The sequence below is a fragment of the Bufo gargarizans genome, chromosome 3 (genome assembly GCF_014858855.1).
Source record: "Bufo gargarizans isolate SCDJY-AF-19 chromosome 3, ASM1485885v1, whole genome shotgun sequence".
In the NCBI taxonomy this organism is placed as follows: domain Eukaryota; kingdom Metazoa; phylum Chordata; class Amphibia; order Anura; family Bufonidae; genus Bufo; species Bufo gargarizans.
This window is the reverse complement of record NC_058082.1, coordinates 255,626,115-255,654,041: the sequence shown is the minus strand read 5'-3', so window position 1 is coordinate 255,654,041 and position 27,927 is coordinate 255,626,115. Positions and strand designations below refer to the sequence as shown.

The 27,927-nt window shown below is 42.5% G+C and overlaps 1 protein-coding gene and 1 long non-coding RNA gene across 8 annotated transcripts in view; one reads left to right on the top strand and one right to left on the bottom strand.

Annotated features, from left to right (window-relative positions):
* BBX (BBX high mobility group box domain containing) overlaps positions 1-27,927 on the top strand; it is an 82,173-nt gene that overhangs the window by 10,724 nt on the left and 43,522 nt on the right. For 3 of the 7 annotated variants that reach the window (XM_044285030.1, XM_044285028.1, XM_044285027.1), the window contains exons 3-8: positions 4,998-5,193; positions 10,382-10,491; positions 12,115-12,195; positions 15,387-15,467; positions 18,397-18,477; positions 21,477-21,557. In XM_044285030.1, the coding sequence (XP_044140965.1) occupies positions 4,998-5,193; positions 10,382-10,491; positions 12,115-12,195; positions 15,387-15,467; positions 18,397-18,477; positions 21,477-21,557 (630 nt within the window). Of the gene's footprint in view, positions 1-3,033; positions 3,144-3,215; positions 3,342-4,997; positions 5,194-10,381; positions 10,492-12,114; positions 12,196-15,386; positions 15,468-18,396; positions 18,478-21,476; positions 21,558-27,927 lie in introns of those variants that run through there. The other 4 variants (XM_044285033.1, XM_044285034.1, XM_044285032.1 and 1 more) reach the window with 4 other exon arrangements.
* On the bottom strand, positions 7,617-22,297 carry LOC122931099. Its single transcript, XR_006388212.1, has 3 exons — positions 22,163-22,297; positions 9,874-9,975; positions 7,617-8,840 (listed from the first exon to the last, which is right to left on the bottom strand). It is a non-coding gene; the product is annotated as an uncharacterized LOC122931099 (long non-coding RNA).

Here is a 27,927-nt window from a genome sequence, read left to right as displayed (position 1 = left end):
GGAGTCCGTGGAAGGCAGCGCAATCGCCTTTTTAATGGATTGAGATCCTATTCAGCCTAATAGATAGCCCCTAAGGGGGGAAATAGTAAATAAAAAGTAAAAAAAAACAAAAAAAAAACACACCAAAATATTAAGTATAAATCACTCTTTTCCCAATTTTATATATAAACCATAAATAAATAAACATATTGCCACGTCCGTAAAGTCCAAACTATTAACATTTTTTAAAAAAATCTCCTATGCAGTGAACGCCGTAACAGAAAAAAAGAAAAACTGCGCAATTCGCAAATTTTTTTTTTTGTCGCCTTGTCCCCCCCCCCACAAAAAAAAATAGGATAGGACTATTCGATTATGGCTACATGCACATGAACGTTGTTTGTTTCAGTGTCCGTTCCGTTTTTTTGCAGATAGGATGCGGACCCATTAATTTCAATGAGTCCGCAAAAAATGCAGACAGCACAGAGTGTGCTATCCGCATCAGTATGTCCGTTCCGTAGCCCTGCAAAAAAAAAAAATAGAACATGTCCTATTGTTTTCCGTTTTAGGCATTGACGATTTGCGCTTCCGAGTGCATTCCGACAGACAGCCATCAATAACCTCATCGATAGCATGCCAAGGCATGTAAGCACGTGTATTACGTGTGTGGTGCTCCTACTTGATACTGAATAAATCAAGATGTTTTGAATATTTTGTTTCCTTTTTTTTATAATTTGCATACCATTAGCTTGCCTATCGATCCTGTGATTTCCGTATTTCCACGATTTTCCCTTCTTGGTGTTGCAATTTCAATGTTGGGGAGTGGAATACACTTATGGTTCTTAGTAGTTTGTTTTTAGCGAACTCCAAATATTTTATATTTTTCTTTCCTTTGTAATGTAGAATGTTAATACTGTAATTAGAGATGAGCGAATTTCATATTTTGAAATTCGTTCACGCTTCGTTTGGTGGTAAAAGCAGAATTGCATTATGGATTTTGTTACCACGGACCATAACGCAATTCTATGACTGAATGCATAATGGAATGGCTTTAGAGGCATTCCGTTATTCATTCCGTCATAATAGAAGTCTATGGCCTACATAAAGGATCCATCCTGTTTCCGTTATGCAGGAGAGGACTCTCCCGCATAACAAAAACAGGACAAATACATTTTGCAGGCCATAGACTTCTATTATGTCGGAATGTATAACGGAATGCCTCTAAAGCCATTCCGTTATGCATTCAGTCATAGAATTGCGTCATGGTCCGTGGTAACGGAATCCATAATGCAATTCTGCCTTTACCAACAAACGAAGCGTGAACGAATTTCATAACATGAAATTTGCTCATCTCTAACTGTAATATATTGCAGACGACTACTTGCCCAGAGTGCAGACAATTATGACATGTCTTAAAGGGGTTTTCCGGGTTCAGAGCTGAACCCGGACATACCTCCATTTTCACTCCGGCAGCCCCCCTGACATGAGCAGAGGAGCAGTTGATGCTCTCCTTTGCCCTGCACTAAACGACACGGGGCAAAGGCAATTTTGGGAGATCCGGCGACGTACCGGGGCTCTCCATGGGGCTGCCAGAAACCCCGGTGATGTCACCGGCACTGATGGGCGGGCTTTAGTGCTAAAGCCCGCCCATCAGAGCCGGTGACGTCACCGAACACACTGCCGACAGTGTGTTATGATAAACAAAAGAGCCCGTGCCCTGCGCGATTTAGCGCAGTGCAAGGGAGCGCATCGGAGCATGAGATGCTCCAATGCTAGCCTCAGGGCGGCTGCCTGGGTGAAAATAAGGGTTTGTCCGGGTTCAGCTCTGAACCCGGACAACCCCTTTAAACTACCGGTCATCAGAATACCTCTATGTAAATTTTTTTCTTTTTCTTTTGGACTGGTCCTTATTAACATTGCTCATGAAATCTTTCTGAGGCAGCTGCTGCCAATGCTCATGGTGAAGCTATATCCCCGACTTCATTGTCTCCCCTTCTATCCTGTGCAGCCCCCACATATGGTGGTGTAGGAGACATGACAGAGCTGCTTGTCCTTATTGGACAGCCCTTTTTATATGGTTGGTAAATGAGTGACTACATGAAGCTTTCTCCTGGGATAATCACAGTTTATTTGTGGCAATTGGCGGCCGATTATGGAGAATGAACATTAGTATGAACGCCCGTCTCTGATTATAGTCCTGTGTAAAAGTGCCGTAGATCGACTGATGGACAAGCAAAATGCTCGTTCATTGAGGGAAATGATGGGCCATGAGGAGGAGACCTCAGTCATAGTTTCTGGGAAGCAGATGGTGCTGTGTGAACAGAGATCGGCTGCCCAGAAAAAAAGGAATCTGTATGAGGACAAATGATTGGAATAGCCTTAGCTCGCCCCCGTATAGTGGAGGAGATTGCTGCATGTAACTCTTTGCTCCACTGGTGAGTGGCCAGTTATTGGGAAGAAATGGCCTCTTTTCAATAATTGCCCACTCGTCTGGCGTGTGTAAATGGTGATGTCTAGTCAGGAGAACCTATACCCAGCACATTAGATGTTGTTGAAATCTAACGTGTTGGGATTGGGGGGCAACCCACTGTCCACCAACTCCTACCGCTGGAGGAATCAAGAATATGGGATATTGGATTTCACAATGCCCCAACCTTTGCTCCCCAGGATATAAGTGATTCCATTGCGTCTGGCACCTGCATATCCTACCTCTCCAATCCACACATGTCGTCTACTTATTGGAGAGATGGCTATTGAGATCCCTTGCATCTATATTGCCGGCATTATGAGTCATTTTACTTTACTTCCTTTTTATTTCTTACACTTTCAGGTCCAGTTGAAAAAGGATTAAAAACATTTACTCCTAAAACCATAAAAAAACTCCTTGACTTTTTCTATTAATAGTGTTTAGCCTTACTTTTTTGTAGCTAACTTTGCTTCTTGGAAAGCTGTTCCCCAAGTTTACTAAAATGAGCAAAAATGTTTGCAGTGAGACTTTGCCTAGTTGAACACTAGGTGGCGCTATGAGGACATGTGAGCCCTGTCTTCAGGCGGAGGCTTTTTTTCTCTCACAGAAGCAGAAAGAGAAACTTGATGGCTTATCGTAGCAAAAGGCCGAGGTTCGTAGGCTTCCTTATTTGTATGATAACCCCCTTATTGTTCAGAATGTAAGTGACTTGACTTCGGTGACTTATCTTGTAAGGGAAGTAAATGTAAATGTGTCTGAATCAGGAACTAGCGTTTGCTTATGGCAGAGTGCAGTGTGACATCTTCGTGTGAAAGAAGCTCTGTATCACACTGTACCGTGCTCACAGCTTTCTCCTCGTCGGCAGGCTTGAATGTGGTCACCCTTTCCAGGCCATAAGGTATACTTGTACAAATAATGGTGCCTGCTGCATTATCCAAAGATTATCTTTGCTCACGTCACAATAGCAGATATGCATGTTGACTCTGGTCTATTAATATTGCATGAATTGTCTGTGTAGCCTGTGCATCTGGTTTGATAGGCAGAAACATGAACCCGATGAAGGAGATTTAGTGAGATTTAAAGGTTTCATGACACCAGCAAAACTGTCATGCAAAATGGCTCATCCGTACGTGTGGCTGTGCCCTGTACTATAGCTCAGCCCCATGCATTTGCATATGTATGTGGGTTATAAAGAGAAGCTGTAATCTACAAGGGATATGCCCAAGGGTTACCTCTCCCCTTGAACTGTGAAGTTTCGATAGTAGCGCTCCATGGTGGATATCTTCATTTCTTCAGTTATGCTGCAGGCTGGGGCTTGGAGGTGTCCACTACTACTGCATTGATCTGTAGGCCATGACAAAGACTATATCTGGCCACCACTTTTTGGATACATGTGCAGCCTTTGGATTGTACATACGGGACAATCGCATTGATTATTTTTCTTCTACACCCTGGGAGTGCTGTTCATATTGATAATTGATCTGTAGGCCCTGACAGTGGTTACCCCTGAGCCTCTACGTGCAGCCTGATTGTAGAAATTAGGATATCGGTTGTACTCTGGACGGTGGGTGTATAAGTAATGAAATGACGTATGTGTTTATTTATTACATCATTTTTAATAATGAGGTATCCAGTTTTCACAATGCTTAAATAGTGGGCGGGCAAAATGTAAAGAAATAATGTAACTAAAGAGGTTTTTAATGATATTGTATATCGTATGTAAATAGAGAGATTGATTTATAGATAGGCAGATAACTATACCGTGTAATCAAGCGTCTAAGGAACATGAAAGATAATCAAAGGGTTAGCAAATTGTTTGTAATCTAGTAATAAAGTTAATTTTATAATATACACATTTTTTTAATATTTTTTTTATTTTTTGTAAAAACAGGGATGAATCTGTAAGAAAAGACAAATTTTTTTTTTGTTTCCTAGTTTTCTCTCTATGATGATATAGGAGAAGATTAAATGGGTTCTCCTGCGGCCTGAGACCAGAAGCCGCAGAGAAAGGAGCTCGGGGCTGGAACCAGAACACTTTTTTTTTTTTTTCTTCTTTTGCTCTGGCACCTTGCACAGCTCCCTAACCATGTGTCCTTGGTCTCAGAGAATCCCTTTACGATTGAATTGTGGTGGTCCCACTATTTTACTGTGTTAGGGTGGGTTCACATAACATTTTATGCCTCCGTTTGATCTATACGTTTAAAAAAAAAAAAAAAAGATACAGCACAACACATTCCTGTATCCTGCACAGTCCGGTAAAAAAAAAAAGTATGTTTTTTTTTTTACAATGGAACTCTATAGTGAATGGATGCTTCTGTATGCATTAGTCTGAAGCATCTATTTAACATATACGTTTTTTTGTCTACTTTAAATGGATGGGAAAAGCGTCATTTGAACCCAGCCTTACCTTGTAAACAAGCCTGTCAGATTCATGACTATATTTAGTTTACCTTTTCAGTATTATAGTAATTATTCTTTCCTGTTTAGTCTGTGGGTATTTGCATTACATTCACTGTTTTTGTCTCTTTTTTTTTATTTTTTTTTTTATGCCCAGTACAAGGATGCATTTATGAAAGCACATCCCGGTTATAAATGGTGCCCAACAACAAATAAACCAGTAAAAGCACCTACCACTATCGCAACAAGGAAAAAGCTTTGGCCTTACCCTCAAGAGCCAGTCAAAGAAATAGCAAGCTCCAAGATAGTTTCAAAGGAAGAAGAAATGCCACAGCTCAATTTTGGCATAGCAGGTAAGCACCAACACTTTTACCAAAACTCTTCAATATGTTGTAAGGCCATGATGGAGTCTTTCTCGTGCAAGTTCAGTTGTTTGTGCTGAAGACTTCTGCTTTCAGTTTTTTGCTGTTCAGTAACTTTTATTGCAGAATCACAAATTATCAACAAAGGTATACATAACAATAAGGAATAAAGCATACAGCGTTGGCAAACGTTAGTATTTGAGAAAATGTGAAGCATCAAAGGCTGCATACAATAATGGTAAAAAATCATAAATCAAACATGACAGACAACCCAAAATGTACAAGGCATAACAGGAGGATCGAGAGAGGGAGATTAAAAAAAAGGAAAGAAGTGACAACCTACTGGTGGACCAATGAGATAAGATTAGGGCAAGGGAATGAGCCCAGAATCCTCCCAATTGTCCCTGGAATCTGAGCAGTCCCAAAATACCGAAGATTCTTTGCACAGAATCCAAGGTTGCCAAGCCTTAAGAAATTTGTCGATCTACCCAGATCTTCAGAAGTCATTTCCTCCATTTGCCTAATCTTCTTGAGAGTATTGAACCGTTCCCTAATGGGGGGGGGGGGATGATAGGGGATTTCCAATACTAGGAATGACAAAACGTGTTCTGGAGATGGAAAAGAACCAGAGAGCATGGTCAAGAGAGCCATCTCAAGTGTCCATCTTGAGGAGGAGACATGCATTTAATCATATAGAACATTGATGGATCTCCAGAAAATTTGACCCTGTTACACTGCCACTAAATATGGTGCTCGTCCCCATCTTGCAGCATACAGCTTATAGAAGACTTATGCCCCAACTGAATGCCTTAGACCATTGCTCAGGAGAAAAGGAATGGTTCAATTCCCTCTCCCAGTGATACATGATAAGGGGAAAGGAGTTCCAGCATCTCCCAGGATTAACCTGTAGACCAGAAACACTATATGTGCAGGAGGTGAAAACTACAAACAAATACTGTGAGATCCCTAGACAAATGAGTGGGCTCAGAAATGAGAGAAAACTACAGAGTTGAGCATATTGCAACCAATGCCCCTCCACTGGAAAACTTTGCTGGGCAGATCGAGGATGCCCGTATGTAGAGCTGCACCCAAGGCCCTTCTAAATGAGAGAGAGCAAGGCGACGATCGATGGGAGGCAAGAGGTGTTTTAAAGAGCTTAGCATGGGCTGCCAAGAATAGGGACCGGATGGTGTTGTCCCTTACTTCCCTACTCCCTCCTCTACCTATCAATTAAGGTATAAAACGCAGTATATCTGGTGGCTTGTTTAGGCCTCAACATTCAAGCTAATAATCTGCCACACATATTCATCTGGTCATATAAGATGCATTTGAACGTCCCTAGCATGTACTGTATATATTTTTGATCAATCAGTTTGCTGAAGGCATTCCCTATGTTGCACAACTCCAGGTAAACCTCAGAAGAGAGAGAATGCTTATGGTGCATCTCCAGGTCCGAGATTTTCTCCAGGAGGGTTAGCATATCTGCATCCTGCATCTTTTTTATTCTGGATGCGTGAGATGAAACTGTCTCTCTCAATACACTTTTTATTGCTTCTCTTTGAATTGTTGGGACAGTAGGGTCACCGGCATGGACCTGTATGAATGCAGCAATCTCCAATTTAAAGCAAAACTTTCACCAGGATTTCACTTAATAAACTATTACCAGTACCTTATAGATTATCCTCATTGTGTTTCAATGCATTCTTGTGCCGCTTTCCTGGGATGGATATTCATGAAAAAAACGAGTTATAAAGTCCTTGTCTCCAGCTCCTGAAGTCACGCTAGAAGTCAAGGGGGTAGCCCTTCCCTCACTCCGGGCTGTACCTCCCCTGCCCTAACCCCGCCTCTAAGTAGTGTAAATGACACCCGGCTCAGTCGCCGGGACCGCGCTTGTACAGGCGGCGCATGCGCCGTCGGACTCGAGCGCGATCCTGTAACTGAATCGTGCATGCGCCGTCCCCGATGCCTGCCTGTCTTCTCTTCCTCACGCGCGATTCAGTTACAGGATCGCGCTTGAGTCCGACGGCGCATGCGCCACCTGTACAAGCGCGGTCCCGGCGACTGAGCCGGGTGTCAGTTACACTACTTAGAGGCGGGGTTAGGGCAGGGGAGTTACAGCCCGGAGTGAGGGAAGGGCTACCCCCTTGACTTCTAGCGTGACTTCAGGAGCTGGAGACGAGGACTTTATAAGTTGTTTTTTTCATGAATATCCATCCCAGGAAAGCGGCACAAGAATGCATTGAAACACAATGAGGATAATCTATAAGGTACTGGTAATAGTTTATTAAGTGAAATCCTGGTGAAAGGTTCGCTTTAATATGCGTGACACACACTTGGTCCATAAGGATAGTGTCCACTAACCGGAGGGAATTAAGGTGTCTTCAAAATCCACAAATTGCCCCAAGAAAAAGAAAGGAATTACCAGTGGAGATATCCAATGAAACATCCAGAAGAAAAATTTAAGTCAGCACCTAAGATACTCAGCAGGCCATCTGTAATGTCCTCCAAAGCTGCAAACAAGGAAAGGGGCAAATTTGGTCCTGGATGGGAAAATATACGTTAGCGATCAGGAATATAGGCACAAAAGGTGGCACACACAGAAGGGAACATAAAAAGTGTAACAGCCATGTAAGAAAAATAGAAAAGAAGAACAATCAAACAGTTATGGAAGACAGCTGGAGAATAGCCGACCATCATTGTAATTGAGAGTGAAAGCCTCATTAGGGGGTGAGAACACCTCTCCCCAGACAAAAAATAGATTACCGGTCCAATAAGTGAATTAACCTGTCAAACAGACCTACAAGAGTCAGAGAAATGAGAGCCTCATTTGTGCCTCTTGTGGCACAAATGAGACATCTCACTTGGCCCAGAACCCAAGAAACCTTGGAGTGGAACCACAAGGGCATTATAAAAATTGCAAGGATAACATAAGAAACTACAGAAAGGCAAACATAACACAAGTTCAGACATTAGTCCCTCCAAAACTTGGTGTCACCAATCGCCTTCCTTCTGAGGAAAATTCACAGTGTAGGGCCCCCGCATAGCCGGATGGATGTGGTCTTCGTCAGGTTTGAGGGGAGACTTATGTCCATGCTGTCTAGTTGGAGAAGAGATGAGAACAAGAAGGATGGGCCACTCAAGGATTAGTCATGGAAAGTTCAAATGTCTGTAAAAGTTTGAGTAGGTCTCCTGGGTCACGGAAGATTAAGATTCTGCCATCTTTCCTGTTGGAGATCTGGAGAGGATATCCCCATCTTTACAAGATTTCTTTTTCCTCTTAGTGTGATGATTGGGGGGGACAACTCTGCATAGATAAAGTATTCTCTGCAATATATCTGGGAGTATTTGGCCATTGGTTGTCCCTCCCTCCATGTTGTCACATTGTCTTGCAGCCCTCAAAAGGGTCTCTTTTTGCTTGAAAAAGTGGACTCTGCATATAATATCTCTGGATCTGGCTGTATCTTCCAGACAAGGTCCCAAGGTCATATTTAATCGGTCAATTTCAATAGGTAGGAGCAACCCATCCAACAAAGAACCTAATAAAGCCTGTATAGCTGGCTCCTGGTCTCCAGCAGAGACACTTTAAGGGACTCCCCTGATCCGCAAGTTGTTCTGGCAATTGCGGTTGTCAGTGTCATCTAAATGCAAAAAAAAATGTAGAAATTTAGTGGGAATGAAATTAAATCCACTTTTGATGTTCAAGGTGGATTTTTATAGGATCCTGGGGGTGGGGGGGGGGGGGGGGTTCAGCTTCCTCCGTGTGGGTGACCCAAATGCTGTATTTCCCCCTTCAATATCTCCATCTCCGATTTGTAAGTCTGCTCATGCCTGGAAACAGATTTCCCCACGTCCTCTTTAGCTGAAAGGACACTGCCATAGTCTGTTAGATCCCAGTTATTGCTATAAGATAAGACTTAGTGCTCCTGATGCTGCCATTAGTAAACCACACCACCCTGTTTTCATTTTTTTGGATCAGGAAGAATCTTCTGGTATATGCCTGATATTTTCTGTCAGATGTATGAGGCTAACTGTAATGTCCAGTCCCAGCCGCTCCACCTTATGTTAGCAGCCCATTACATACACACATCCCTGTCACTGAACCTGACCTTGTGTCTGTGACCTCCTGTGTTTTATGTCTGTTTATCCCGTGGACACACCCTGATGTAAACTGGTTTAACGAACCCTGTTTGGACAATCCCTAATTATTAAATGGGTCCCTTCATAATAAGCTGATCGCAAAGTGCAAGTGCCCCAGCAACCAGCTGTAATCTGTGAGGAAACCTGTGTTCATTTTCCCTACAGCGCCACCACAGGGGAAATTAGATATTACAGAGTTCCCCTTGTCTGTGAAATGCAGGACAGAAGAGGTCTTCCAGAGCGGCAATCAATGTTTGTAACTGCCTTCAACTCTGGCCAAGAGGTGAAGGAGTATAGGAAAATGCCTTTTGTAATCTAGAGAACTCCTTTAATCCCCAACCCCAGGTAGAAGAGTTCTGTCATGGCCCCTTCTTTGTACTGAACCCCATCGGTCAAATTATTGTTGACCTGTCTTTGATAATAGGCCATTAATATTTAAATCCTAGAAAACCTCTTTTTTATTATTATTATACCGTATATTGGCATTCTAGAGGATTGTATACTTTGTGGAAGCAGTTTGGTTAAGGTTCCTACCTGTTTCAGCATGACTGTGTCCTGTGAGATTCCTCCATGTTTGATGGGGTAGAACTTGACTGGCCTCCAGAAATCTCTGACCTCCACCCCATCCAGGTTGACCTAAAATACCAAGAATGAGGCAACCTTCTTGACAACAATGCCCTTACTCACTAATGCTCTTCTTGCTAGATAGATTCTAATTCCAGTGATGAGCATTCCTAGAAAAGGAGGGAGGTGACTCAAGGACCTGAAGGGGCACAGCTCCTGTAATACTTAACCTCTGGAATCACACAAAGCTGTTTGAAGCCTACAAGGGAACATGTGGGGGCCACCCCATTGTGAATGCATTACAGGGCTTCCATAGGACATATCACTGAAGGAGTACCAATATAGCTGGATTGTTTTCTTCTGTATCACTTTAAAAATAATATAAATGGCTCCAGTACTCTATGATGTGAATTTGTATGATGTATGTCTACCTTCTATCCCTGTTATCTTGTAACTTTTGTACTTGTGTTTCCATAAGATCCAACACAAATGGGAGGCCTGAGTATGCTGCTTCTTGCTGGGGAACATGCCTTGACTGCACACAGGGACCAAGCAATGGCTGCTGACATAGACAACGAAGAGCCAGAGGTTTGTAATAACTAGAAATATAAGATAATGGCTTTGTAGCACTTTGTTCTTAATTATTCATAGCTTTGTCCACTTATAGTCTAAATCTGTTTGAACATTTAGCGTTTTTTTTTCTTACCTATGTATTCTTTTACAATATACATGACATTGTTTGTACATGACATTGATCTGATCTACTGTAATGAGAATTGTATGTAAAGAGAAATATCTAGTCTGGTGTAAAGCCTATTTGTCCATGTGGATACAATTGAGCAAGGGGAATCCATAATGACACAAGGGACACAGCTGAATGTGTTACCTCGTCTTGCCCTGCACCATAATATCAGGTCACTTCAGGAAAACATTTCTGGCTTATACAGCTGGCAGCCGCCCTAACTGCCGGGATCAGAGAGAACTCCAATCTCTGCATTTTAGTATGCTGAGGTAGGAGACTTCTTGTTTCACCACATTGCTTCCCCAACAACCCTACCCCCCCCACACCTCAAATGTGATTGTTGGTGTCTCCATGGTTGTTATAGCAGACCCTGGACCTAACAATGACCGCCTGGTTGCCAGGTTCCAAAACCTAATAGGCCCTGTGTGACCCATGCACCATATAAATGTTATTTTTGTACAGTACGTACATTAATATCCGATCTATGATGCTCTGACATGCCCCACCCCCACCAATCGGCTGTTCCCTGCAGCTTCCAGTGCTCTTTGAATAGAACAGGAAGCACAGCTCCATTCACAGTGTAGTGGCCATGCTGGGTTACTGCAGCTTACTCTCACTGAAGTGAATGGGAGCTGAGCTGCAGTAACATGGCATGGCCACTACACTCTAAATGGAGCTGTGTGTCCAGGTCCATTCAAAGTCCTAGTTCCATAGGCTGCAAGGAACAGCTGATTGGTGAGGGTGTCAGACCCTCTCCGATTGATGACCTATCCTCAGGATCGGTTGTTAATATCCAGTTTCAGGAGCCTGGAGAACCACTTTAGATGTCAAACAAGGGCCACTTTCCTGTGTCCCCTGTTGTGTCATTGAGATCAGCAGAACCCAGCAAGGAATGCAAATATGGAATTCTCCATTAAAGGAGTTCTCTGCGTTTACTGTTGACGATCTATCCTCAGGATAAGTCTTTTGGTGCCCCTGCTAATCACCGGTTTGCCTGGCGTCCCCATTCACTTCTATGCTACGGCTCCCATCTGTTCGAGTGAATAGGAAGAAGCCATCACATAGTTGTAATTACACTGCTCGCCGCTGAAATTGTTCTGCTGAGCAGGTAAACGGAGAAGAAAAGGCAGCGCTCATATGAGTGCTGAGTTCTCTTCAAACAGCTGATCAGTGGGCATGCCGAGAGTAGACCCCGCCAATCTGATATCGATGAACTATCCTAAACAGTCAAGTTACAGTATGTGTCTCTGAGGCACACCAGAGAACACATGACTCCTGGTCTCCTGGCAGATGGTGTGCTAGACCTGTTTCCCTACTATATACCATTTATCTTGGCTATCTAAATGGATACCCCTACTTATTAGAAGGGTTCCTTGACAATATGCTGATCACAAAGTGCTTTTGTGGCTTTTCTGCTTTTTATTATGCTTATTATTTTCATGTGTACTAAACTTGTCTTTTATACACAGGTATCTTCAAGTCCTACGGAGTCAAAGGAGTCAGACTGCTTTCAGCCCACTAAGAAGTCTGCATTACTTGAAATAGCAGAGGTATGAAACTCCACCATTTATATCTTGACAAGAACAACCCACATTTTTATTCTAAGCTTTCTGTATGTTTGTGTCACCATCATGAAGCATGCAGCAGTATTATAATGGCAAGATAATATATGGATCTGTTCATATCTGCATCAAAGTCTCTATTTCTCATTTCTCCATGAAATCTGTTGACTTGAATGAGACCCATTTTTTAATGGTTGGAAAAAATAGGCTGGCAATACAGACTGCCTCATATAAGGGGTTTGCAGAGGAACTACAATACAAGGGGCTGATGGCTGCTGAGGCAGTCCCAAGCTTTGTACAAGTCTTTGTGCCTGCCAGCTAATGATAGGAAGGAAGAGTTTCAGCACTTGTATGTAGTTTTGTTGCGATATCTTTTATTTTCCAAAAACCACTTCACAAATAAGGACTAGTTCACACACACCTGCTCAGTTGACGCGTTTTGAACTTAGACATTCTTAGTCATAACCGTGTGGGGCCCCTGGCGCTTCGGTTTAAATATGGCCAGTCTGATTATTTGTGAAGCTGTTTTTGGAAAATAAAGATATCGCAACGAAACTACATACAAGTGCTGGAACTCTTCCTTTCTATCAGCTGTGGAGGCCTATGAGGATCAGCCCCCAGGCTGGGTCTCGTAGGCACACTGTCAGTGTAAGGCTACATTCACACGACCGTATGAATGGGTCTGCATTCGTTCCGCAATTTTGTAAGGTGACAAAGAATGGCTTTTTTGACACGTGTGTTTGTGTTTTTTTTTTTTTTTTTTTTTTTAAGGTGTTCATCTGAGGGGTTTAGGTCATGTGATATTTTTATAAAGCAGATTCTTACGGACGAGGCAATACCTAAAATGTATACTTTATTTATTTAAATTTTACACAATAATATAATTTTTGAAACCCAAAAAATCTGTGTCTCCATATTCTGAGAGCCATAGTTTATTTCTATTTTTTGGGCAATTTTCCTATGTAGGGTCAAATTTTTTGCGGGATGAGATGACTGTTTGGTATGATTTTGGGGTGCGTATAACTTTTTGATCGCTTGGTATTACACTTTTTGTGGTGTAAGGTGATAATAAAATAGCTTTGTTGCCCCTTTTTTACGGTGTTCACCTGAGATTATGTGATATTTCTATAGAGCAGGTCCTTACGACGTGGCAATACCTAATATGTATACTTTTTTATTTTTTGGGTGATTTGTCTTAGGTAGAGTATAATTTTTGCCGGATGAGATGACAGTTTGATTGGCACTATCCCTAACGGCCCACAGCGTCTCGTCCCTCTCCTCCCCCTCCCTGACAGCCGAGCGAAGTCTCGCGCAGACGCAGTACCCACTGAGGGCTGCGCCAGTGCGATTTGCTGGAGACTGAGGGCAGGAGCTTCATCGTCGTCACTGCGCATGCCCAGTTGGGGAGGGGGAGGAGAGGGATGAGACGCTGTGGGCCGTTGGGGATTCTGGAGGAAGGCGTTTTGGGCACTGCAGGGGGGCGTTACTGGGCACACAAAGTGGAACATAACGCCCCTCTGGGCACCTTCAGGATTAATTTGCATAATTATAAAAGTAGTTTTTCTGCAAAACTACTGGACGGATTACAGTATAGAACAGCACAGCTGATTCAAGGTAATCTGTGGAGCATGACTGGTTTAAAATCAGAATTTATGTTATGAGAGGTGACAGAATCCCGTTAACTTTTTTTCCCCTTTTTGCCGTTTGCCATATGGGATACATATTATAATATTTTAATACTACAGATGTTTTCACAAGTGGCGATGCCCATGATGTTCATATTTTTAATTGTTTATGTATTTTTATTTTGGGGAAAGAGGGTTATTTTAATTTTTAAAAACTTTTCATATTTTTTTTTTTTTTTTGCACTTTTTTTAATAGTTCCCACTAGGCAACTTGAACAAGCAATCATTAGATTGCTTTTCTCATAGACTCCAGTGCATTAGTGTTCCTATAAAGACCTGCCACAGGCAGGGTGTCCATAGGAACTAATGTGCAGCAGCGTTGGATCGTTCAGGAGGACCAAGGCTATCGACCACACCATCCAGCTCCCCCTATCCTTGCTAGGGGGAGCTGGTGCATGGCCAGGAGTGAGTGCTCCCAGTTTCTATCTTCACAGACGTTATGGTCTCATTTGACCATGGCATCTGACTGGTTAAATGTGTGCGATCAATGAGGTTCTTACATACTAGTGAATGGCAATACTGATATTTATGTACTGATATTTATTGTTACAAGCAACAATGTGTTTTCTACAACTGTCCTGTCCTTTAGGCCTCATGCACACGGCCGTCACAATTTGCGGCCTCCAATGCACGGGCAACGTCCGTGCGGTAGCCGGGATGGATCGAGACCCATTTAACTTAAATGAATGGGTCCGTGTTCCGTCCCCACCGCAAAGAAACAAACAAAACATGTTCTATTTTTTTGTGGTGCGGAGGCACAGACTTCCGTGGGGTTCTGTGCCTCAGTTCCGCACCGCAGCTCTGGATTGCGTATCCATTCAAGTGAATGGGTCCGCATCTGTGATGCGATGAGCACATGGCCGATGCCCGCATGTTGCAGACCTGCTGTTTGCGGTCTGCAATACAGCCACGGCCAGGCAACGGCCGTGTGCATGAGGCCTTAAAAGGGTTTGTCTGGCCAGGATAATTTTAAAAAGGTGCATTACAGCTTAACATTTTTTTTCTCACCTTACCAGTCCCTGCAGCTCCTGTTCCAATGTTTCCTCAATGGTGCCTCACTGGTCTCTACTTTTTGGTCTCTCGACACGTAAATGTGACTGCTGTGGCCAGTGCACGTCACGGAGCACCCACATTTGCTGTGTTGAAAGGGACCAGGAACTATAGACAACTAGGGGATCGGTTGTTAGAAGCATCAGAACAGGACTAGTGGCAGATTGGTACAGTAATCTTCTTCTTTTTTTTTTTTTTTTTTTTTTTTTTTTTTTTTTTTGTTAAGCCATTCTGCCCCTTTTTTTTTTTTTTTTTTTTTGTTAAGCCATTCTGCCCCTTTTTTTTTTATTTTATTTTTTTAGTGTTCAAAGCAAGATTTTTTTCAAAGAGTTTTCAAAGCTTCTTATTAAATATACCACTACATTTCTCATGTATTTTATGTTTTAAATGCTTCTGAAAATGACTGGGATGGATAATATATGTATTCATGTATTTTCTATTCAGATTTCTTCCAACACGTCCGACTCAGATGTCATTTCACCTGCTAAGCGATGTGAAAAGTCTGCACTCTTCCAGTTTGCAGAAGTAAGTAGTAAAACTAAAAGAGTTATTTGGGTAGTGGTGTAGCGTGGGTTGACAGCTCCTGGAGCAAGCCAAATATTGCAGCCCCCCTCTAACCTGTGGACTCTCCCCTTTTTACCTACCTGCAATCTTATGTAACACCACACATAAGCAAATGTCACCTGAAGTGTCCTTCTCCTCTTCCAGTGAGACACAGCAGCGCTGCTAGAGACAGGAGGCAGAGCCTTCACAGAATGTCCTGATGCTAGCTAGAGTCAGGATGTTGAGGGAATTATGGACCCCATTAGTATGTGATCCTCGCCTGCTAGGCCTGGCTTATGGGTGGGACTAAGCACAAGCCCTGCTTCGTGCTCTCATACTGCAGGGGCTCCTGGATGGTTTTATAAAATTTCGGCTGGGCACACAAGGGAGCTGCTGCCTGCAAGTTTAATGAGCTCCCCGAATGCCCACATTGCTGCAGAGCGGTGAAGACATAAAGTTGCCTGATACAAGTTCAGGGGAATTTGCTTGAAATCCAGAGCCCAGGCCCCCGATCTACATGCCAAGCAATGCTCCAGCCTGCACCATTCTACTACAGGTTTCAGGCCTAGTGGCCGAACTGTGGGAATGGGAGCCATAGGCTCGCTATACAGTTACTGAGGTTACATTAGTAGGGCATTTGTAGCTGACATTTGTATTCCTTTAGGTAGCAGCAGTGTGCATATTTAATGCCGTGATTAATGTAAAAAATTTAAATCGGACATCATACAGTACAGGAGAATCTCTTTCTAACAAAGGTAGAACTAGCCCTGTACCTCACATGGGTATCTCCCCATCCGTTGCTCTGCTACATTTACAGTCTATATCAGGCATCCTCAAACTGCGGCCCTCCAGCTGTTGCAAAACTACAACTCCCAGCATGCCCGAACAGCCTACAGGTATCGGCCTACAGAAGGGCACTGTGGGAGTTGTAGTTTTACAACAGCTGGATGCCTGGTCTATATCAAGCAGGCAGCTCAAGGGGAGTGTCGTTCTCGGGGGGCGTGTCTTTGCTGCTGGAGCTCTCTCCCTATCACAGCTCAGGAGGCAGTTAAAGGATGAAACTGAGCATGTGCGGCTTTCTCAGTAAGTAAGACAACGAAATAAGAAAGAAACAGCAGGTGGCGCTATACCTTTACATTTTAGTGAATAACTCAGTGGCTATACGAAGTGTTTAATTTCATGCAATTACAAAAGCATTCAGATCTAGGTGCTGGTTTGAAAACTGTAGAATATTTTTGGTGGAACAAACCTTTCAATTGCATGACTGTTTTTAAAGGGGTTTTGCAGCTTTTAGATATTGATGACCTATCCTCTGGATAGGTTATCAATATCAGATCTTGGAGGTCTGATACCCGGCATCACCGCAGATCAGCTGTTTTCAGCAGCCACTGGCATCGGAATCTAAACCGTGGACGCAGCCAGAAGCAGAAGGCTCTCTTCACTGTGTAGTGGGACATGGTGGTATACAATTGCAGTAAAAGGGGGTTTAAAAGAAAGTTATCACCATATTGATTATCTGTGATCTAGGGTTTTTTCAGGTATCGAACGTTCGATAACCAATCTATACTTTTATGCCAGTATCGGGATGTTAATTTTTTCGATACTAGCCCCTCCTCTTATGGCGCTCGGCAGTTGAGAAGGAGGGAGGGAGTCCCTCCAATGACGCGGCCGTGCTGAGCCCAATGAAGTGAGCAGGCTCTGAAGCTGCCCGCACCACTGCCACTAATGAATGTGGCGCTATTAATTAAAGCAGGACGGGGGAGGGAATACACTGCTGCGCCGTCTGAGCAAGTGAGCCCGGCGAACGGCAGCAGCCTTCTCCTCCTGAGTGTCCTCCCCAGAGTCAAGCAGCCAGCATAGCAGGTGCCTGGCCACTGTGCCACCAATGATAATTAACCTTTAATACAAATACAGGAGGCGGGTGGCGGCGGTACCCACCTCCTGTATCTGTATTAAAGGTTAGTTATCAATGGTGGCGCAGTGCGCCCCCCATCCCCCAGTATTAAAATCATTGGTGGCGCAGTGCGCCCCACCCCCCCAGTATTAAAATCATTAGTGGCGCAGTGCGCCTCACCCCCCAGTATTAAAGTCATTGGTTGCAGTGGCAGCTTGTGATTAAAACCCCAGCAGTGTAATCCTGGGGTTCCGATCGGTTACCATGGCAGCCAGGATGCTACTGAAGCCCTGGCTGCCATGGTAATCTCTCTGCTGCTGTGTGTACTATGCACAGGGCAGCAGGGACAATGTAAAGTCTTATTCACCTTAATAGAGCTCTATCAGGGTGAATAGGACAAGGGATCAAAAGATCTAGCCCCCTAAGGGCAATAGTTATTAAATAAATAAAAGAAAAAACACCAAATTATTAAGTATAAATCGCCCCCTTTCCCAATTTTACATATAAAATGCCTTTTAACTTGCATTACTGAAATAAATTAACTTTTGCACGATATTCAAATATTCGGATTTTTCGAGTTTCACCTGTAGATAAGATTTGACAATCACGTCTTGTAAATGGTGGATCACGTCTTATCTGAACACAGAGGTGATATCATTATAGGCAGGATTAGAATGAGTTAACTGCAGTAAAGTGATCTGTATAAACCAAGAAGTGGCGCCAATTATTAGACATAGTGGCCAGTGCAAAAACTGCAGGATTTTATATTTTTTGTTTTAATATATGGAATACATGGAAAATTAAAAACATCATCCTAAAATCTTAAAAAATAAGTTAAACATAAGAAAGTGGGTTAAACAGCAGGTCATTTTCTGATGAGACATTCCCTTTAAGTCTAACCTGGACAATATCTTTCTTTGTTTGCAGTATTTTTCATACATAACTATTATATGCCATTGGCGGTATGCCTACATATGTTGAGAATATATAATATTAATATATTTTTATTATGCATAGATCTCTTCAAGTACCTTGCAAATTAACAGTCCTGAACCTACAAAACGTTGTGGAAAGTCAGCACTTTTCCATTTAGCAGAGGTAACACAATATTACCTGTGATAGTTATTAATGTGTGTGTTTTTAAATGATTGCAGCAGATATATATATATATATAGATATATATATATATATATATATATATATATATATATATATATATATATATATATATAATAAAATCTGTGTTTTTCTGAGAGTATGTGAAGATTAGATTCTGATTTCAGTATATTGTATTTAGGGCTTGTTCACATTGGTGCTAATGATTTTCGTTGTTCTGCTGCGTTATAGGAGCAGAGCACTGAAAATAATGGAATTAAGAGCTGCTACACAAAAACTGAGACAAAGGCCCCAGAAGGACCACATTGACTGTAATGGGGTCCATCTGGTTTCCATTCAGGAGTCATTTCAGTGGACAGAACACTGCAGCAATGCAGGACTTTTTTGTCTGGTGTTTTTTTAGAGGAATCTTCAATGAAGGCTCCTACTAGAACCTCTGACGCAAATGTGAACAAGTCCTAAATTTACATTATTATATAAATGACCTTATACAGGGTCTATATTTTACAAATTCAAGTAACTGTTACTAGTCAGTATGTAAGAAATGTTACTGGCAATTCATCTATTAGGCTGTCTGACATATTGTGACCACAAACTGAGGTACAATCCCACGGACATGATGAGGTAAACAACGGTGGGACTGTATCATTACTCTCAAAGGGCATTTGTCACCAGATTTATACTGGCTTATGTGAGGACAGCACATATGTTTACAGACAACCTTATTGAAATGCAGGATCTCTTACTTTTGTTTGACCGATTTTGTTAAAATCCATTTTGAGCAGCTCCAGCAGTCCTGAGGTCTACAGTGGCGATCAAAATTAGAGAACAATTTATAAACACTTGATTTTTTTCAGAAATAATGTAATCTACATTGATCATCATTTGAAGGATTCTTTTTGTAAGGGGTTTTCCTAAATAGAACAGTGTTTTCCTAAATAACCAAAGTATATTAACATAAAACCTTTATTTTTCAAAAAACCTGATGATCAAAACTAGAGAACAGCAATGACTGTAGCCCAGAGAAAGATTCAAACAAAATTTTCTGCAGGTTACACCAGTCACCAATCAGTAGGAAGTGTACAGGCCCTTGCTTTGGATGACTTCAGCACATCTGCGGCCACAGGACATCACTAGTCTCTCACACTGCTCTGGTGGGATTTTGGTCCACTCTTCTTCCAATCTCTTCAGCAGTTCTGTGACTGTTGTGGGTTTCTTGACCATAACTTTGTGACCAAGGCTTTTCCAGAGGTTTTCTATTGGGTTTAGATCAGGACTCTGGGCTGTTCCTGGCCATTTCATTGTTTTAATGTTTTCCGTTTCAAGGAACTGCTTTACCCGTTTTGCTGTGTGACATGGGGCATTGTCCTGCATGAAAATTGCTGGCTGATTGAGTGATGAACGCAAGGAAGGAACCATGTGTTGTTGAAAAAAGTTCTGATACACACTTGCATTCACTCTGCCATGTAGCTGTATGAGAGGTCCAACTCCTGCTGTAGAAAACATTCCCTAAACCAATACACTTCCTCCTCCACCTTTCACTGACTTCTTTGGGTTCAGTCTTTCCCCAGTTTGTCGACGAACATAATGTTTCCCATCAGACCCAAATAAATTAAACTTGCTTTCATCACTAAAATGAACTCTGGGCCACTTCTCCTCTGTCCACACAACATGTTCCTCAGCAAAGGCGAGGCAAGCCTTTTGATTCTTTCTGCTAATGAGGAGAGGTTTGGTCACTGCAGAGTGGGCTTTCAGTCCAAATGCTCTTAAACGTCGAGACACTGTATGACGAGACAGATCCTTACCCTGTTCAGTGCTGAACTGGCAAGCAATTCCAGCTGCAGTGTTGAAACGACAACCCACGGAGATTCTCTGCATTATCCTGTCCTCTCTTGCATTTGTCTTTTGAGGGCAACCAGCCTTCTCAAGGGACTTTGAATGAGTGTGTGATGTTGTAAAATTGAATATTTTAGAAATCACAGACTTGGAACGACCAACTTCTATTGCTATGGCTGATGGGGTCACCCCTTTGGACTTCATCTGGACAACCTGCTGCCGGAGGGTTTCAGTCACTTTGGAACGGCACACCATTTTGGTCAGTGAAAACTAGAAAGTTAGGCTGCCAGTTAAATAGGGTTTGTCAGATCATTAAGGAAATTAGCACCAGTTGCCAGATTAACACCAATAACTTGCAGGTATCTGAAAGTGTTCTCTAATTTTGATCAGTGTTCTTTTTCAATTATCTCATTTACATTTTTATTCTGTGCTTTAAAATAAATACAATTTATGAAAGAATTTTAAAATACTGATATTTTACTTATGTTAGGATATATTCACATAGGACTACACTACGACCTTGACATAACGGAACTTGTGTGTTGTTCTCTAATTTTGATCACCACTGTAGAGTCCACTCAGTGCAATGCACAAGTTCAGGAGTGTTCTTATTCATGAGCTCCTGAATCTCCCTATCCATAGACAGTATAGAAAGAGAGTTGTCAACCATCCACAGGGTTGGGGGAGGTACCTGAAGCTTATGAATATCAGGACTGCGGTTCTCAAGTCCTGCTGGAGCTTATACTTGGGACTTTAAGAAAATAACTGGGCCAAAAATAAGCATTTCAATCTGGGTTACTGTCACCAGTTTATGCTACCACCAGGCAGCATAAAACTGGTGACAGGTGTCTTTAAATTGGTCGTTGTTTGGTGGTTAAACACAATCGGTTTCTAGTGTTTATTGGGCTCTTGCTACTCATTACTAGTACAGTGGAGTGGGTAAAAGCTTGCCATATTGCTGGCAAATCGTACTGTTCCTGGACAGCTCAATTCCTATCCTAGATTCCACTAAACAGCAGCGGTAATGAGATCACTTTGCCAGTCAGTTTTGCTCCATCTCTTTTTGTTAGCCATTTTATTAATACACCTCACTACTTTTGTTTTCGTCATTGTGTGACTGATGTGTTTGTTGGTTTTGAGTGTAGATTTCCTCAAGCTCATCACATTCCGATTCATCTGTATCAGCAAAGCAGTGTGGGACATCAGCATTGTTTCAGCTGGCAGAGGTAACAACTGCAAAAGTACCTGATAATTTTAAGCTGTATAAGTTATATTGGTCCCAAGAGAGATGTGTACTAAATCATAACTATTGCTTACTGTCTATATTTATCCTACAAAAAAAATCTAATATTTAGTGTTGACTATGTATTGGAAGGAAATTGCTAAACCCTGCAGAGCTGACATTAGAGAAGTTCTCCGCTTTGGACAATCCTTACTGGTTAGAAGGTTCCCTTGAAAGTAAGCAGGTCACAAAGTGTCGCCCTGCCGGAACTCCCAGCAATCAAATGTAATCTGTGGGGAAACATCTACACTGTACTTCTGCTATTGATAACAGTTGATTCCTGAGTCTCCCAGGAGACTCCTCACAGTCAGAATGTTAAAGCGTACCTAACCTTTCAACAAACCTTGCATTATTAAATAGGTACAATGTGTGTACATGAGGAATAAGAATATTTCTAGCCATTATGCAACTTAGTTTACTTAGATCTGGTGGGTGCAGACTAGCTCCCACCCCCTGCACACAGAAAGTAAAGGAGAATCTACTTTACAACATTTGCACACTCATTCAGAAGCAGCACCAGGATGATGGAGTTCATTACAGAGTACTGACCTGTATGGTTGTGGTTAAAGCACTTGGGCTGAGAGAAAACTTCCTATGTAGCTGCAGCAGTCTCTTGGGGTTTCCTGTCTCACTCAGTTCTTGCTCACTTTTCCCCTCTATAACTTGTATTTTCATATGTAATCTGATCTTTCAGTGCTATGGTCTGTGCTAGACAGCTTCAAGAGAAATTTCAAAGAGAAAAGTTTTTAGCAAGGGGGATGGGTAAACAGCTGATAACAGGAGAGCTAGACATTTTTTTCTTATTTATTTTTTTTTTTTATATAAATTTTATTTAATACAAAAATTAATAACCAAAATACATAGCTAATAATTTATAGTCCATCAGTCCGTCAAATCTAGTCTATGGACATAATTGACAATAATTGCATAGAAATATCCATGATTGTGTAAATATTTTAAAAATCAAATGGAGGACTCTAGCTGAGGAGGATGGCAGGATCCGGAGCCTAGTAAGCAGATGTGTATAGCCTTCTGAATAAACAAAAGTTACAACCTTTGTTTTAATGCCGGAAAGTCCCCCCATCCTCAACATTCCTAGAGATCCTCATGTGCTCAAATATATCTTCACATTCTTCCCCGGTGCAATACATATAGAGCGAGCCGGACAAATGGAGTATCCCCCTATCTCACCCCACCCACCCTCCCACCTTGCAGGGGAAAAAAAAAAAAAAATCATAATTAATTAATTAACTGTGTCCCAGTCTTTCCATAAGTTACTCCACTTTAAGTAGGATCCTCTTTGTTTATGAAGTATCTTCTCGTAGCTTTTCACTTTCTCAACTAAACTCAGCCAGTTATTACAGTCTGGGGCGGAAGAGGAAAACCAAGCTCTAGAAATGAGTAGCCTAGCCAAGAACATCACTTTAGTCAAGAGGTGGCATTTTGTGGGCTGGTAATTAACCTCAGATAGGTCTCCTAGGACCCATATCCTGGGGGACAAAGGGACAACAATTTTAAGTTTACACGCCAGGTTTTTTTTGGACCAAACTCCAATACCTGCTCACCATTGGGCAATCCCAGAACATATGTAAGTGATCTGCCTCGGAGTCACCACAACGTGGGCATTCGGAGGAGACCCTGAGTCCTCTTCTATGTAGCCATAAGGGTGTCACATAAATTTTGTGCAAAATATTAAATTGTACAACAATGTGGTTAAAATTGTGTGAAACCAGCTTTAAGCTTTCCCCTATCTTATCCCAATTTGGATGACCCGCCTCTGCAAGGAGAGAGGACCAAGCTCTCTGCCCTGGAGAGAGAACATCCAAAAAGAAATTATCCATTAAGTGTCTATAGCAGTATGATAATTTAATTCTCGTAACAATTTTCCTACAAATTAAATCGTGTAAAAATGCGGGAGTATCTATAATAAAAGAGTGACTATTTAGAGTGCTAGAGAGTGCGGACCTCAATTGAAAATATGCATACCAAGCCACCTCACCTAAATTTGCCCTTAGTTCCATGAGGGACGAAATTTGTCCCCCACTGACTACTTGATGTAGGTACTGAACATTTTTGATCCTCCAATACTGGCGGCAGCTTAAGTCGTTTAAAATGAGAAGTTTTGAGTTGTGCCATAATGGGGTGCAGACGAGTGATGCCTCAACTCCGCACCAACTCCTTATGGCCAGCCAGATCTTTGTGGCCATTCTACAAAAAAGTGAGTATCCGCTCGGGATATTTGCTAGATTCCAGTACGGTGAAAAAATCCGAGAAGCCTGAATCTTTCACCACTCTACTACAAAAAGGGCTATTTTCCCAGTCATTAAAAAGACAGAGTTGGGAAGCCACAAAGTAGCCCCTAAAATAGGGGAGGTTAAGACCTCCCCGATTGTAAGGCATGGAAAAATAGAGTGCCTTCAGTCTCACGCGCTTCCTCCCCCATAATAGATCATTGATCATACGATCTATCAGTCTAAAATACTTGTCTGGGATCCATATGGGCGAATTGCGCAGGACATAAAGAACCTGGGGCAGCACTACCATTTTTATTAATGAAATTCTGTCCGCTCTTGCTGGCAGGATTTTTTGCCATATCTTAATTTTGGCTCTCAACTTCATCAGCAAAGGAATCAGGTTATGTTGTAAATATTCCTGAGGTTTGGCAGAAACTGTTATCCCCAGATACTTTATTGAATCAGAAATTGTTAATTGGTTATTCCATTCACCTCGCAGCTCATCCATAGGGAGGAGAACGGTCTTATCCCAGTTGATCTGCAGTCCAGACGAATCGGAAAAAAGACCAACAAGGTCCATTATTCGAGGGAGAGTGGTGTCTGTTTGATGGATAAAAACCAGGATGTCATCTGCGTAAAGGGATACTCGGTCATGCTTCCCCATTATGCCAAAACCGGCCACCTCCGGGTCCTGTCTTATCATGGCAGCTAAAGGTTCGATATAAATATTAAAGGGGAAAGGGGACAACCCTGACGGGTGCCCCGTCCCAAGGTAAAACTCTCTGTCGTCAAATCATTGATCCTGATCCTAGCAACGGGAGAATTATAGAGTAACTGAACCATCCCCATGAATCTTGGACCAAAGCCCATTTTTTTCATGACCTCCCAGAGAAAGATCCACTCCACCCTGTCGAAGGCTTTAGTTGCATCCAGCGACAGGATGGAGCGGGCACCATGCCCCGGGGACTGAATATTCATGAATAGCCTGTGTAGATTGTTATGGGTACCCCTTTTTGGCATGAAGCCATTTTGATCTGGGTGGATAATGGTGGACATAACCCGCGAGAGCCTCCTAGCCAGGACTTTTGATAGTAACTTAGCATCGGTGTTTAATAGGGATATTGGTCTATAGGAGCTCAGTTCTGCCGGGTCCTTATCCTTTTTTGGAATTAAAACTATAAGGGCCTCCATCATAGAGTATGGTAGTTGCCCTTCCTGTATTGCTTGGGAAAAGACCTGTAGCAACCTGGGGAGAATCACCTCGCTATACTTGCGATAGACCTCGTATGGAAGGCCATCCAATCCTGGCGATGAGTTCCCCGAGATGGATCCAAGGGCCTCCTGCAGCTCCGTGAGGGACAGCCCCTCCTCCAAATATTCCTTTTGAGCTTCATTTAAAGTAGGAAGTGGAATTCTCTCCAGGAACCGCATCGCCAGTTCAGATGACAGACCTGGGGAGGATCTATATATCGGAGCAAAGTATTGTAAAAAGGTATTCCCAATTCCCCCCAAATCTGCTATAGTTTCCCCCTCTACGTTGCGGATCAAAGTAATAGATTTTTATTTTTTTTCCTGTTGTGAAATTATTCTAGCTAAAAGCCTACCCGGGCGTCCAGACTCGATGAAATAATTGAGCCCCTTAAAGAATACCCTATGGTTTGCCTTCTCTATTACATATTTCCCCAGGGCACAACTAGCCTTCTGCATCTCTTCCCTATTGTATTCAGTAGGCTGGCTAGCATATCGCTCTGCTGTAAGGGCAGCCGTCTTGTCCAGTTCCTGCTCTTTCTTCCTAAACGTTCTCTTTACTGCGGCAATCTCACTTATAAAAACCCCCCTCAGAAATGCTTTAAAGGCATCCCATACTATGTTGATGTTAGCAGAGGGTAGATTCACCTCCCAAAAGGAGGACATCAGTAGTTTAATCGACTGAAGATTGTCCATAATAGTGAGCCAATATGGATTCAGCTTAAATCCTAGCCCCCTAATGTCCTTATTCTCCACGCTGCCAACCTCAACCAGAACCGGTGTGTGGTCTGAAACTGTTCTTACCCCATATCGCATCTTACGGATATTACTCAGGTTGCTCTCATTGGTGAATGCTAGATCGATCCTAGACATTGCTCTGCCGCCCCTGCTAACACAGGAATAAACTCTCTTTCCTCTGCAAAAGTGTTCCCATATGTCCACCAGTCCCACCTCTAAGCAAAACTGAGGCAACGGAGAATTAGAAAAGTTCCTCCCCCTTTCTGCGTCTAATGTAAATCTATCTTTGTTGGGGTCCATAACCGCATTAAAATCCCCCATCAGGATTAAGCGGCATTCTGGTCTCTTTTCGAAAAAAAAGCATTAGCTGGAGCAGTGGATACATTGAAAATGGCGGAGGTATGTAGAAAAAGGCAAGAATATAACTATGGCCATGCAGCTTGCCATGTAAAAAAAATAAATCTGCCCTGGTCATCTATATGTGATTTTATAAGGGTGAAATCTATGGAATTATGAATAAGAACCGAAACACCCCTGGAGGAGCCGCTAAAGGTGGAGTGATATGATTGAGACTGCCATCCCGTTGTCAGACGGGACAGGGTTTCTTTAGTTAGATGAGTTTCAACTATGCAGATGATTGCTGGAAGATATCTCTTTGCTGCATCCATGATCGCTTGCCTTTTAACCCTTTCCCCGAGCCCTCTGACATTCCAAGCTACAATCCTAGTGGACATCAGTTATAACAAGGGAAAAAGAAGGAAAAAAAAAAAAAAAAAAAAAAAAACACCCCATTCCTGCAAGGTTGGATCCTTCCCCCCCCCCCCCTTTTCTCCCTTGATCCGCCCGAGCTAATCAGCGAACCTCTAACCTCCGGCCGTTCTCCCCCGGCCTAACCCCCCCTCCCTTCCATCCCTTCAATCATAATAGTGCGCGATTTCAGATGCCTATTTGATCCATCCAGTCTAGCGCTTGCTGTGGTGTCTCAAAGTAGAGGGAAGTCCCCTTATGGATTACTCTTAATTTCGCTGGATACTGTAGGGAATATTTGATCTCCTTAGCCGCCAAGCGTTTCTTTATCTCTATGAAGTTTCTTCTTTTTTCCTGAGTCTGTCGCGCAAAATCAGGAAAAAAAAGCAATTTGGTGCCCTGATATTCAATAGGTGAGCATTCTCTTGCTCTTTTCAAGATCATGTCTCTATCGGCGGACAGTAGCAATTTAATTAAAATTGCGCGCGGCGGTCTTCCTGGTGTAGGCTTCCCTCCTGGAATTCGGTGGGCTCTTTCTATTTGAAACATGGAAAAGAAATTATCGCTGCCGAGACTGTGCCTGACCACATCTTTAATTTGTTCCTCTAGATGTCGGCCCTCAGCTCCTTCTGGAAATCCAATTATACGGACGTTGTTACGCCTTGACCTGTTTTCTAGGTCCTCTAGCTTATTGTGGAGTGCTTGATTTTCTGAGGCCAGAAGTAGCGTTTTAGATTTTAACATGCCCATGTCAGTTTGTAAGGAGTCAACAATTTTTTCCACACTAAGGACTCGATCCCGTATCTTTGCCAGGTCTTCTCTTATTAGAGAAATATCGCTCTGCACGGACCCCAATTGAGTGGACATTCCTTGGACTAAAGTGCCATTGTTTTCCACAGCACAGAGGATTTTATCCAAGACAAATGGGTCATATTCAGTTTGTGTTTGTGCAGAGGGACCTTCCTCACCTGCCTCCTGATCTGCATCCTCTAATCCGTCCTCAGAGAAATCATCGTTTTGGGGAATTTTAGCAGATTTTTTCAGCTTGGCAGGAGGTTTAATTTTAGCTTGGTTTTTTTCATTTAGAAAGGGCGATTTCAAAAACTTGTCAATTTTATTCTCTGGAGTCTTAGCCCCCAGCTTAATAACAGAGGAGTCCGCTGAGCGTCGTTTTGGTGCCATTTTCCCCACTTTTTTTTTTTTTTTTTTTTTCCCCTTTCTTCCCCTTCTTTTTTTTCTTTTTTTTTTCTTTTTTCTTTTCTGTTTTCCTTTCCCCTTTTTCCTTCCTTTTTTTCTTCCCCTTCCCCCACCTCTCTCTCTCCCTAAATTTTCCTTTCCTTTACCCTT